At 53.0% G+C, this 12,886-nt stretch overlaps 4 protein-coding genes across 4 annotated transcripts; 2 read left to right on the forward strand and 2 right to left on the reverse strand.

Annotated features, from left to right (window-relative positions):
- Positions 1-1,595: 1,595 nt before the first annotated feature.
- AYO20_04877 (hypothetical protein) lies at positions 1,596-2,711 on the reverse strand (the record flags this gene model as incomplete). Its single annotated transcript, XM_022643171.1, has 1 exon — positions 1,596-2,711. One exon carries the CDS (start codon positions 2,709-2,711, stop codon positions 1,596-1,598), a length of 1,116 nt encoding a protein of 371 aa, XP_022500739.1.
- A 760-nt stretch (positions 2,712-3,471) lies between these two features.
- AYO20_04878 (hypothetical protein) lies at positions 3,472-5,604 on the forward strand (the record flags this gene model as incomplete). Its single annotated transcript, XM_022643172.1, has 4 exons — positions 3,472-4,043; positions 4,094-4,628; positions 4,683-5,165; positions 5,239-5,604. The coding sequence occupies 4 exons, from the start codon at positions 3,472-3,474 to the stop codon at positions 5,602-5,604; spliced, it is 1,956 nt and encodes a 651-aa protein (XP_022500740.1).
- Positions 5,605-5,868: 264 nt separating this feature from the next.
- On the reverse strand, positions 5,869-7,192 carry AYO20_04879 (3-isopropylmalate dehydrogenase A; the record flags this gene model as incomplete). The annotated part of the gene is made up of 4 exons (XM_022643173.1): positions 5,869-6,843; positions 6,908-6,976; positions 7,070-7,090; positions 7,142-7,192. 4 exons carry the CDS (start codon positions 7,190-7,192, stop codon positions 5,869-5,871), a joined length of 1,116 nt encoding a protein of 371 aa, XP_022500741.1.
- A 600-nt stretch (positions 7,193-7,792) lies between these two features.
- Positions 7,793-12,280, forward strand: AYO20_04880 (hypothetical protein; the record flags this gene model as incomplete). Its single annotated transcript, XM_022643174.1, has 2 exons — positions 7,793-8,005; positions 8,057-12,280. The coding sequence occupies 2 exons, from the start codon at positions 7,793-7,795 to the stop codon at positions 12,278-12,280; spliced, it is 4,437 nt and encodes a 1,478-aa protein (XP_022500742.1).
- Between the last annotated feature and the right edge of the window lie 606 nt (positions 12,281-12,886).

Here is a 12,886-nt window from a genome sequence, read left to right on the forward strand (position 1 = left end):
CACAGCAGAGAGAGCGGCTCGGATCGCTTCCGGTGACGGCTTTCCAGCCAGGGAGTGGATGTGGAGCACTGCGAGGAGAAACCTGAACACAGATCTCTAAGTCAGGTGCCAAAGCGTGTACATTTGCAGGACTCACCTCCCATCGGCTACCTGGTAATGGTATCACTGATCTCCTGCCGGAGGTCGGGCATACCTCCCAGAAAGGCTGGAAGCAGGTCCATGATACACCGCTCCAGAAACGATCGCAGGTCGTCTTGACCGGCCCGGATCTCCAACGAAGCTGTGTTGACAAACCTCGACGCGATCTCTGGATCCAAATCGGACGTCGCTAGAAGGTGAATCGGGTTGTGGGCCTGCAGCTTAAATATCTCCTCGAGCAACCGAATCCGACGGTCCGCCGCACACTCGTCCAGCGCGTCCACAACAAAGAATACGCGATCGTACGTTCTGACGACTCGCTCGAGAGCCGCGGCGATCCTGGCCAGCGACGGCGGTTCGCCAAATGGGTAAATCTTGCTGAAAACCTCGTGGCATGTCTCACGTAGAGGCCAAGGTCGGGGCGGGCTCAACTGATGGAGAAGGAGGAGGAGAAGATTCTCGGGAGATTGTTCTTCGTGAAGATGAAAGACGCAGTAGATGTACGCGAACCCTATCTTCGAGGCAGAGGAGCTGGGTGGAAAGCGACCCCTGAGGTCTTCGATCACTGTGGAGGCAAGAACTGTCTTTCCTGCACCCGCTGGTCCGGGACAGAAGAGGGTTCGGAGATCCTGCCCTCGCTCCTCTGGATCTGGTGAATGGGGCTTTGCATTGACCCATTTCTGGTATGGCTCTGAGTTGAGAAACCACTGAAGCGACCCGGGATGGCGTCTCCGTGCGAACTCGGCTTGTTGATCATGATACGTGAGGGGAGCGAGCCATCTCGGGATGTCTTGGAGTTCTCGGTCATCAGGCTCTGAATCCGACATGGCGAGAACTCTGGTATTGTAGTGTAGACCTGATTTTGATCAATCAGCGGCAGTCAGACACGAGAACGACTTGTGCGAAAAGTAAACGTGCGCCTCAATTGGGAGCCCCAGGTATTTGGCAGATCAGCCTCAACAACAACCTGAATGATGGCAAGAGTGCAGGTACTCAAGGTAGGTTGGGTAGATTACCTTCCACCAATGACACGCCACCACGTCACGGTGAGGCTGAGGCTGTTATGGCTGCCTTACTGCAACAGCCGGGCGATATAGACGACCCAGCATTGAAGACACTGCTGGTCCCTGTGCCGAAGAAACACCGGAGGGTGGCTGCCATTAATTGGACGACCAGGGCGTTCTTCGGACGGGTTGAACGTTCGAATCGAAATACAGACGCCTCTCCTGAAAGATGATGACCATTGTAACAGCGGCAATCACTATAGAAGTCGACAATGACAACACGGGCCAAGAGAGGACTTCTAGACAACGTCAGAACGCCTTATCCCTGAAGTACCTATAGGATTTTATCGACTTCTTCGGCGCATTATTGGTGGCTCTTCATATTCATCGAGTTGGTCTCCTTTCCTGTGGCGACTTAATGCGGTTGTGACTCGTCGTCCGAGTTCGTCGACGTTAAGAAGCCATGCTGGGAGAGACGTAGCTTCTCGCGCCCTCAGTGCTTAACAGCACAATGACAGCATCTGTCAACAATCCTGCGGGAGGAGAATCTGTCAAGCTGATTTTTTTGATGGCAGCAAGTGCCGCCGCTCCACAAGGCCCAGCATTGACACCATGAGATTGAAGATACTGGATGGATTTATGGCATTCCAAGTCTGAGACTGCGATGCTGATATCGACTGCTCTTGAAAGGATTGGCCAGGAGATAGGAGAGACAGTCCCACAATTCATACCGTTCATGATGGTTGCCGATGTCGCGATTGTGTTCCATTCGCCAGATCGGAGATTTTGATGCAAACATGCCGCGGTCTCAGGCTCTACTGCCACCACACCAATTTGTCTGCCGTCAGACTTGCAAAAGGCTGCAACAGAGTGACCCAAAGAGCCGACACCGATGGGAGTGACAATCATGGTCGCTTCCAGCTCCTGGGCATTGAGTTGCTCCTCGACTTCAAACAAGAGTGTTGAATAGCCTTCCACGATCCAGGCCGGAATTTGTTCGTATCCGTCGAAAGCATTGTCTTGAATAAGAAGGCCACTTGGCGTCTTCTGTGATTCCTCAAAGGCCTTTGAGACGGCATCATCGTAGGTGCCGGATATGACCGTGACTTCTGCGCCTTCCCTCTCGATCTTTTGGCAGGTCTCATCGTCAGCAAATCTGGACATGAAGATCCGAACTGGGACGCCCAGTATCTTGCCCATTCGCGCGACAGCCCGGCCGTGGTTTCCTTCGGTAGCCGCAAAGAGTGTTGTCCCTGACCTCTTCGCTGCAACTGAAGCGTCTTCAAGGCTCGAGTCAAGGGCAAGTCCATGCTGCTCAGCGATCGCACGGAAAGTACCCCATGAAGCACCCAGGATCTTGAAAGACGGCAATCCGAGCCGGCTACTTTCGTCTTTGACAAAGATTGCTTTGACATTTAGCTCTTTGGCGAGATCATCCAGGGGGACAATCGGGGTCGTTTTGTACCCAGGGAGGCGCTTGTGGAAAGCCTGCGCAAGGGTTATATCTGCATCGTACGTGTGTGTGTAGGATTGAGCCTGCGGATTCGCAAATATGATTGAGTGGGACATGGTTTTCCTGGTTAGATCAACACCACGTCTCGTCAATTGATAGCCCAGGGAATGCTCTGCGGACGTTTTCTCGAGGGCTGCTTCTATCCGAAAGCTACAACAATCCTACCTCATTGGAGGGTTTAAGAATTTCTCCGATGATGGAACTCGGGATGTGGTAGGGCGTGAAAGTCAGCTTCCTGGCAACTGGTTTTGCTAGTGGTTCCCGGAAATGAACCGGACGGGCACAAGTTACAGCCAACGTAATCCACAAGAAGTCTCATTGATTCAAGTGACTTGATCTGTTGTCGAGGATTGAGATGATATTCTTCTTCTACCAACCAGGGATGCGCTAAAGGGGAACTCCGAGGGCTCGGGTCCGCATGAATATTAATCCGTGACATCCAATCATGTTTGCAGGAACAGCCCGGCTCAAGGCTGCAGCAATGACGATGTTTAACAGGACAAGAGGATCAGGCTGGTGAGGCTGGTGGCTGGTTGAGCTATCTCACCACACCTGCATCAGAGGTCGACCTGCCAGCTGGCGTGTCTCTATTGGCCGCTTCATTGCAAAGGCTACATATTCTGCCAGCAAATCCAGAAGATGTGACCCCTGCAGCACACAGCACCCGCGTGCTCCCCAACTTGCTCACCAGTTTACGAGAGTGGGTGTCGCTCGCACATCTCGGTGATTGGCTCTCGACAATATCTCGCGGCCCAAGCGCACTAAATCTTGGTGTTCTGTCATCTGAAGGGGTTCCTGTTAGTGAAGAAGCCCGCCATGGCTGGGGACGAGGTGAAGAGAAGGAAGACTCATCGTCACAAACATGGTGATCCTGGAATGCCAAAACCCCGAAAGCGATCCGAGGATGATAGTACGACATCGAAATCGCCCGCCACCACCGATAGCCCCGCCGATATCGATGCCCTCAGAAAGGCCAGACTCACATATCTAGCCAAATCTCCTGAGGAACGCCGAAACGACATGAAGTACGAGTATATAAAACGGACAAAGACGTCGGAAGCAGACGAAGAGAAGGACAAGCGCCACAAGGCTGTGCGAGGCCAGGTCATTGATCGGGAGGATCGAAAACCTGAGCGCCGTTCCACCACGCGCACGGATAGCAATCGACGAGCCGTAGCGCAAGACGAGAGTGAAGATGACTACGTTTATTCCAGAAACGAACGATCGTCTGGCGCACGCAGCACAGGCGCAACACAGATAGAGACAACTCGTACCCAGAGAACGAAATCCCAAAGTCAAAATCCCAAAAAGACGGAAACAACGCGAAGAGCGCCGGAGCGACGGTATACGGAGCCAGCCAGAAGGAAGGAAGTATACGTCTTTGATGAGTAGGTCTCATTCATCCGGCATTATACCCCAGGCTGACTGTATTTTCCAGAGTACCCTGCGCAGGCAAAGAGGCGCATCCGCTACCACGTCGAATGTCTATTGTGACCGAGAAACCACGGAAACCCGAGATTAAGAGAAGCGTTACAACTGTAAAACCCAAGGTTGAAGTGGGTGTCGCAGAATCCGAGGTCGCTACAACGCCCAAGAAGGGATCAGGCCTTTTGAGCGGACTTCTACCACCTAAACCAGCACCTCAAAGAAAAGTCTCTTGCCTAACTTGTGGTGACGATGAAATTCCAGTGGCACAATCCGCTCTCCTGCCTTGTAAGCACCGCATGTGCAACACATGCCTCAAGCGGGTCTTCAAGATGTCCGTTTCCGATCCTGCGCACATGCCACCTCGGTGCTGTACCGACCAGCACATTGCACTCAAGCACGTCGAGAAATTGTTCGACGACAAATTCAAGGTACTATGGAACCGCAAGTTTCAAGAATACAAGACCAAGAATCGAGTATATTGTCCGGGTCGGAAATGCGGCGCCTGGATTAAACCACACTACATCACCATAGAAAATGGTCGAAAAGTAGGCCGTTGCAAACAATGCAAAACAAAGGTTTGCCCGACTTGTTCTCAAAAGATGCATACGACTCGTGAGTGCCCCAAGGACCCGGAAACAAAAGCTTTCATCGAAACGGCGAAGGAGAAAGGTTGGCAAAGATGTTACAGCTGTCACGCTATGGTCGAGTTGAAGGAAGGCTGCAATCATATGACATGCCGCTGCACGGCTGAATTCTGTATGGTATGTGGTCTGAAATGGAAATCCTGCGACTGCCCGTGGTTCAACTACGAAGCTGTTGACGCGAATATGGGGGATCCTATGCGCTATCAACAAGAAATGGACCGACGTCGGGATCAAGTCAACCGTGATGAAGAGCTCGCTCGACGCATGCAACAAATGGGGCTAGGCGACGATGGTGAAGGTCCAGCTGCTCGTATGTTTGGGCTGGGAAATGGAGCGAACCACCACATGAATCAGAACTTCATCCAGCAAGCGCGTGAAGCGCTGACGGCCAATTATGCACAAGCGGGCCAGGCTGCTATGGGCCTTTTGAATGGCTTCGTTAGGGGTCGAGAAAACCCCTTGCCTGGTATACCCATGGAGATGGAACAAATGCTGGAAATGCTCGGGCAAGGTGGTCGCATGCGCGACCCAGCAGAGGGCGAGGATCCAGGACGGAGAACTGGGCGACGAGCGACAAATAGACGAAGACAAGCTGGCCTCGACGAAGCAAGAGGAGCAGACAGACGAATTCATGATTGGGTACACGGCAGGGCTTGATATGACAGGAACCGGTTCGTCGTTCATGTTTTACGAGGTGCAGGTCGACGATTGGGCTCATGATCCTGGGATTTCATACGGACGGATGGACAGGAAGAGACGGAAGGCCGCTCGCGATGGTAATCTTCGGCTTTTGGATACCCACGGGCGAGCGTACCACGGTGTTGGGAATATCGACGGGGTCAACAGACCAGATGAAAGGTTTCGGTATCTATCATGAGGTGATGTATATCGATGAACCAGGCCCCAGATTACAAGGGCCTGTACAAGCAGACGTTTATATTATGTGATTGGTGGTACTACTTGACGAGGTGCAAGTGACTCTCAGGTTCAATGACAAGGGTTTGGGTTTCTGTGCAAAGAGAACAACTTTTCATTCGTAACTGTTTTCCGTAACCCTCGGGCAGAACAACCACATGCCTATAGGTACGTAGAGTGGGTGTTATAAAGTCTACAGAGAAAGGAAATTCTTTCTCGGTATCCTTCACACATCTTTGAACAGGCTCTCCAGCTCTCTCGCCACCGCATCGCCGACTTCGACGGTCGTGTTTTCTCCGCCAATGTCTTTGGTGACGATGCCCTTCTCGATGACAATCTTCACGGCCTGTTCCACGAGTACGCTCTCCCGGGGCATGTTCAGACTGTACAACAACATCATTGCGACGCTCAGGATGGCCGCGACGGGGTTGATGACGCCTTTTCCGGCGATGTCCGGCGCGGAGCCATGGATGGGCTCGTAGATGCCGTTGCACAGTCCCTGCCCGTCCGGAATGCCGCTGAGACTGGCGCTGGGGAGCAAGCCGAGGCTGCCGGGGATGACGGAGGCTTCGTCAGAGATGATGTCGCCGAACAAGTTCGACGTGACGATGACGCCGTTCAGGGCGCGGGGGTTCTTCACCATGATCATGGCGGCCGAGTCGATGAGTTGGTGTTCGAATTCGAGCTGCGGGAACTCCTTCTGCATTGTCTCTGTAAATACCCGGCGCCACAGGCGAGATGTGGCCAGGACATTGGCCTTGTCGAGACTCCAGACCTTGGAGGGAGGGTTCTTTGCCAGGGCGAGGTAGGCTCCCAGTCGCGTGATGCGCTCGATCTCCTTTCTCGAGTACGGTTCGCGGTCCTCGGCCCACTCGTTCTCGCCGTCCTCGGGTTTCCCTTCGACGCGCTCGCCGAAGTAGATACCGCCGGTCAACTCGCGGACGATCATGAAGTCGGTTCCCCGGCAGACCTCTTCTTTGAGCGGCGAACGCGAGGCGAGGCTGGGAGAGGCGAAGAAGCAAGGTCGTAGATTGCCAAAGGTGCCCATCTCCTTGCGGAGTTTGAGGAGACCCTGCTCAGGGCGGACCTTGCCCACGCCATACTTGGGACCGCCGATTGCGCCGAGGAGGACAGCGTGGGCGGATTTGGCAGCATTCAGGGCCTCGTCCGTCAGGGGTGTACCATGGGCGTCAATCGAGCACTGCGGAATAGTACCATGTCAGAAATATGGGCGGTTTCGTACCCCGGAAGGACTGCACACTCACCCCTCCCAGCAGATGGTCTTGGAAATTGAACTGGACATCCTTGGAGCACTTCTCTACCACCTTGAGGACCTATTGCACACAATTCCATCAGTCACTGTTTGCCGTCATTCATTTGACCTGATTATAACGTAGGTGTTCAAGACCTCTCGGGTTTTCACAGACCTTTACAGCCTCTTTGGTCACCTAGAAGCATCCGACCGTTAGCGACGCCTTCGACCTCTGCAGGATACATACCTCGGGACCTGCATAGTCGCCAGCAAAGACGACAATATTGTACGCTGGCATCTTGGCTCTTTTGAGTTGTGCGTGCAGATGAAGTGTGGCTAGTAATTATGAATTCAGGTCACTTTGAATTGGCATGTTTGAATACATGCGAGTTTGCTGCCCTTTTGTCTGACGGGGAATGTAGGCGCCGATATCGGGCCCTTCACGTGCCACACACCCGCAATCTGGACTCGAAACTGGTCTGACATTTTCATTTCTCTGCCGCAGTCCCACACAAACGGTCTGTCAATGGTCTGTCATTAATTACTATCGACGCTGTGCCGCCAGGCCGCCTACAGAATAATATGTCCCTCCTCGATCCCAGACAGGCTGACAGGTCAATGGCGGACTTTCTCAAACGGCCCACGGTCAATGCCACTTTAGGCTCCAGGCAAACTCTCCCTGCGCCGACTGGCTGGCTATATCCAACATTTAAGAGGTGGGAGCGAGCCCTTGATGTTACATGGAACAGACATGATCTGCATGGGAAACCTACATGGGCTGAGTGACGTGCTCACTCAGGCAGCATCATTCTGGCCAGACACATATCAACACTCAAGGGCCACATCCAACCTCATACTACACAATGTGCTTACATCGAGGTAGGTTTGTCGTGTGAGAATGGCTTACCTGCTATCCAACAGTTCAGATTCACTGTTCGGTCCCGCATACGAGGGTCCGTTCAGGAGCTTTGACTTTACAGTCCTCTTTGAAGACACAATTCTCACCATTCTTCCTGCGGCCCTCTTCCTTGTCTCTGCCACTGCAAGGGCAGCGTGGTTGACGAGCAAACCGAACAAGGTCACTACCTCCTTCAGCCGGTTGTCCAAGCTTGTGAGAACTACTCTACAGAGCTGGATTGGCAGACTCGCTCACCAGTCACAGGTACTCCTATCTGCGTTCGTCACAGTGCAACTGACGGTGCTCCTCGCCCGAGCGACAAACTCCGAGGTAGCAACAAAGGCTTCTGTTGCAGCAGCCGCCCTTGACTTTGCAGCATCATGCGTACTTTTTGTTCTGTCGTGCTTCGAACACTCGCGTTCAGTGACACCTTCCACCATAATTGGGCTCTACCTAATCGTTTCATTGCTGTTTGGCGCAGTTCAGCTACGGACCTTTTATCTGCTCCGCGGATTTGCTGCCAAAAGCATTGCCAATCTATTGTCCCTGTCGCTGGCGATAAAATTGGGAGTCCTGGTCACCGAAGCGGTCGAGAAGCGTGGAATACTTCTCGAACCATATCGTGATCTTCCTCTAGAAGCCACTAGTGGTATCTATAACAAATCCGTGTTCTGGTGGCTAAACCCTCTTCTAAGGCTGGGGTTTAGCAAGACTCTGAGAGTTGACGACCTGTATAACCTGGATGAAAAACTGACGTCTGCAAATGTTGCTGCACGTTTCAGAAGAGCATGGGAAGATACAAAGGAACATCACCGGTTCACTCTCTGCTTCGTGTCGGCATATGTTCTGAGATGGCAACTTTTGGTCTCGGCTTGCCCTCGCCTCTTCCTCATAGGTGCCAAATTTGCGCAGCCATTCCTGGTTCAGCAAACTATTCAGTATGTTTCCAACCGCAACACTCAGACGGCCGCTGTCGGGTGGGGACTGACAGGAGCATACTTCCTGGTTTATCTCGCCCAAGCTATTCTGGAGGCCATGTCTCGTCATCTTCTCAATCGTTGTGTTACCCAAGTTCGCGGCGGGCTGGTTTCTCTGCTCTACGAAAAATCACTTGAGCTCAGCATTGTCACAGTCGACCCGTCGGCGTCTTTGACCTTGATGTCATCCGATATACAGAGGATCGTTGATCCACTCGTGTTTGTGCACACCACCTGGGCCAGCATTGTCGAAGTTTCAATCGCCATGTATCTGCTGTATCAGCGCCTGGGCAGTGCGTGCTATGCTCCGGCGATTGTTTATGTCCTCTCGATGCTGGGGACCGCCTGGGTGGTCAAAGTCATCGGACGATATCAGAAGCGATGGCTGAATGCAGTCCAGACTCGTGTTTCGTTCACGTCAGCCTTGCTGCATTCTATAAGGAACGTCAAACTCCTCGGCATGTCCTCGATCATCAGGGATCGCACTCAGGGACTTCGACAGTGGGAGATCAGCGAATGCAAAAAGTATCGTATCATCAACAACTACCAAGTTCTTATCCAAAATGGTCACATTGTCTTCGCACCTTTTGCAACCTTCCTGCTCTACTACATCAGATCTCGCAACACCGGAGAAGCCCTCGATATAGCGACCGCGTTCAGCATTTTAACCATATTCCGCTTGATTGAAAGCCCCATGCAGAATCTGTTGTATAGCTGTCCTCAATTAGCAAGTTCGCTTTCATGCTTCGAAAGGATACAGCAATATTTACTTTCTGACTCTCGCCACGATAACCGGCTTTCATTGTTGAACCATGATAATTCGGACGGGCACTGGGCCAGGCCTGGTGTGGGCACTGAGGCTTTCGAGATGAGCCGACTGGGAAGTTCTGGCAGCAGCATTGTAGAAGAGGCTTTGGTTCTCAAAGATTGTTCTTTTGGTTGGACTGAGCATGGCCCGCCTGTTGTGCAGGATATCGATCTATCCGTCCATGCTGGCAGCGTCACCATGATCGTTGGGCCTGTGGGGTGTGGAAAATCCACTTTGGTCAAGGGTATTTTGAGCGAAACCCCGGTGTCTCATGGGTTTGTTTATGTTCAGAATCAGTCTGTCGCCTTTGCTGATCAGGAGCCCTGGATCCAGAATGGCACGATCAGGGACACCATTCGCGGCCCGGATTCAAGGAATATCCCATACGAAGGTGACTCCTGGTACCACGAAGTCATCGATTGCTGTGGACTAGGGGAGGATATCTCCGTACTTGCAAAGGGTGACCAAACATTGATCGGTTCCAAAGGCATTTCCCTGAGCGGCGGACAAAAACAGCGACTTGCTCTCGCTAGAGCTGTCTATTCCAGGGCATCTATCCTTGTGCTTGACGACGTCTTCTCAGGCCTCGACAACGACACGGAGGAATTGATATTCAAGAAACTCTTCAGTCATTCCGGACCGCTGAGACGGCAGAACACCACGGTTATTTTGGTCACACACGCTGTGCATCGTCTTCCACATGCAGATTGCATTGTGAGTCTCGATGTGAATGGCCGGATTTGCGAACAGGGCACCTATTCCCACCTGATAAGTCAGCGTGGCTACGTCCACAGCCTTGACGTTCGATTCAGAAAGGAGCATCAAGGTTCCAAGAAAGAAGAAGTCGGGTCCTCCCCCGAGGTTGGAACATTCCTTAAAGTGTCCACAGGATCGCAAACTGTCGAAGAGGAGAATGAGAATGCTCAAGATCTCATGCGAAGGACCGGAGAGTGGTCCTCATACAAGCATTGGTTTCGCTCCTGCGGATATCTCTCGAGCTTACTCTCTCTTGTCTGGGCGTTTCTCTTCGTCATTGCCAGCCAGGCACCAGGCGTGTTGGTCAAAGCATTCCCAGGCGACACCCCTTCGCAAGCGACCATATTCATCATCATCTTCGGCATAGCATGCGTCATTGCGGCAATAGCAATCGTGCTGCTGGTGATTCAAATCCTTCTCAAAATGCAACCGAAAAGCTCTAGCAACCTCCATCTGAGCCTTCTAGAAGCAGTCCTGAACGCGCCGTTATCCTTCTTCACTCGCACCGACATTGGATCTGCCACGAGCCGATTTGGCCAGGACATGGCACTTGTCGACTCCGAGTTGCCATTCTCATATGCCGATTTCGTGCTCTCTTTTGTATCCTGTGTTGCCGGGCTTGGACTGATGGCTGCCTCTGGCACGGGATATTTTGCGGCCACTATTCCCTTCGTGCTCGCGGCCATGTATGGAATCCAAAAATACTATCTGCGAACGAGCCGCCAAATGCGTCTTTTGGACTTGGAGGAGAAGGCCCCGCTGTACACACTGTTTGGCGAGACGGCTGCCGGACTGGTCAGCGTTCGTGCTTTTGGCTGGGCAGATAAGTTCGCCGAGCGAAATCTGGAGCTGCTGGACCGAAGCCAACGGCCATTCTACTTGATGTACTGTATCCAACAGTGGCTCGGGGTCGTCTTGGATCTCTTAGTGACGGGGCTTGTGACAATACTGATGGTGATTATTGTGGCGAAGAGGGAGTCCATTGGGCCGGGTCTCGTGGGCTTGGGTCTACTAAGCACGGTCAATCTGAGCAGCAACTTGACAAACTTGGTCCGGTGCTGGACCATGTTGGAGACTAGCATCGGAGCCATCAGCCGCCTGAGGGATTTTGTCACGAATATCGAATCCGAGCACAAGGCGTGGGAAGTCGAGCCGGTGCCGACACAATGGCCAGAGCACGGACATTTGGGTTTCACACAGTTTGGAGCCAGTTACTCGGAGGACTCTATGCTGGTTCTGAAAGACATCAATCTGGAGGTCCGACGTGGTGAGAAGCTGGGCATCTGTGGGCGGTCGGGAAGTGGCAAGAGTTCAATGCTGGCCAGTCTCTTCCACCTGCTCGAGTTCCGCAGTGGACAGATCCAGATCGACGGGGTCGACATCTCTCGTGTTCCGCGCGAGATACTCCGCGCGAAGCTCAACGTGATTCCACAGGAACCGTGGTGGGTGACGACCGAGTCTGTGCGGTTTAACATGGACCCGTGGACGGCTGCAAATAGACCAGAACCCGGAAATCCCTCGAGCCGCAGTGATGGCGACCGCGATCGTGACGCAATGTTCATCGCGACGCTGACCCAGTGCCAAATCTGGGCCGTCATCCAAGAAAAAGGCGGCCTCGACACGACCATGACGCCCGACTTTCTCAGCCACGGCCAGCGCCAGCTCTTCTGCCTCGCCCGCGCCATGGTGCGGCAGAGCAACGTCGTGGTGCTGGACGAGGTCAGCGCAAACGTCGACGTCAAGACCGACCGGCTCATGCAGCGCATCATCCGCGAGAGGTTCCGCGACTGCACCGTCATCGCCGTGGCGCATCGGCTGAACACCATCGAGGATTCGGATCGGGTCGTTGTGCTGAGTCAGGGCAGGGTGGTCGAAGTGGGCGAGCCGAGAGCGTTGCTGGGAGCCGAGAAGAGTTGGTTCAAGGATCTATACGAGTTGCGAGAATGAGAATGAGGGTTCATTTATCGCCTCTTCCTCTTCCCTCTTCGTCGTCCAGAGTGCTGCTGGCTGGCTGGAGGAGTCAAAACAAATTAACCACCGATAGATACTTGCTTTGAGGTACCGAAATAAAGTGGAAGCAGATATCTAGTCCGTAACCAAGTGAAGCTGTCGTCGACGGTTCACTGTGGGGGCAAAAGGGCAAAAGGGGTAAAAGCCGAGAGTATCTACAACCTCTACGGGGAAGGCTACACGAGCACTTTGTCTCTCACAGAGTTGCCTTGATAGTTGTGTGGTTCCTGATTATGCCGCCTATCAAACTCGCCGGAATAGAAATCCCTTCTAATAGTTTATGACCACTAGTAACCACCTAGATCTGCCACTGTGCCGCATCCTCTCCGTTGCCTGTGTCGTTCATGCTTAGGTCTCTTTCTCCTGTGATTAGCGGTGAAGGCCCAAGAAGCGACAAAGGCTGCTGTCCGGTGCGGGCCGATGCCAGATCATGGGACTGGGGCAGATCTACGAGGTAGTGGCGGCCGAGACACGAGCCGAGTTGAGGAGAAACGACGGGTTGGGCGGCTGGATAGACTGCTTGTCCAACCATTTTTCATCATG

The sequence above is a fragment of the Fonsecaea nubica genome (assembly GCF_001646965.1).
Source record: "Fonsecaea nubica strain CBS 269.64 chromosome Unknown Scaff27, whole genome shotgun sequence".
Taxonomy (NCBI): domain Eukaryota; kingdom Fungi; phylum Ascomycota; class Eurotiomycetes; order Chaetothyriales; family Herpotrichiellaceae; genus Fonsecaea; species Fonsecaea nubica.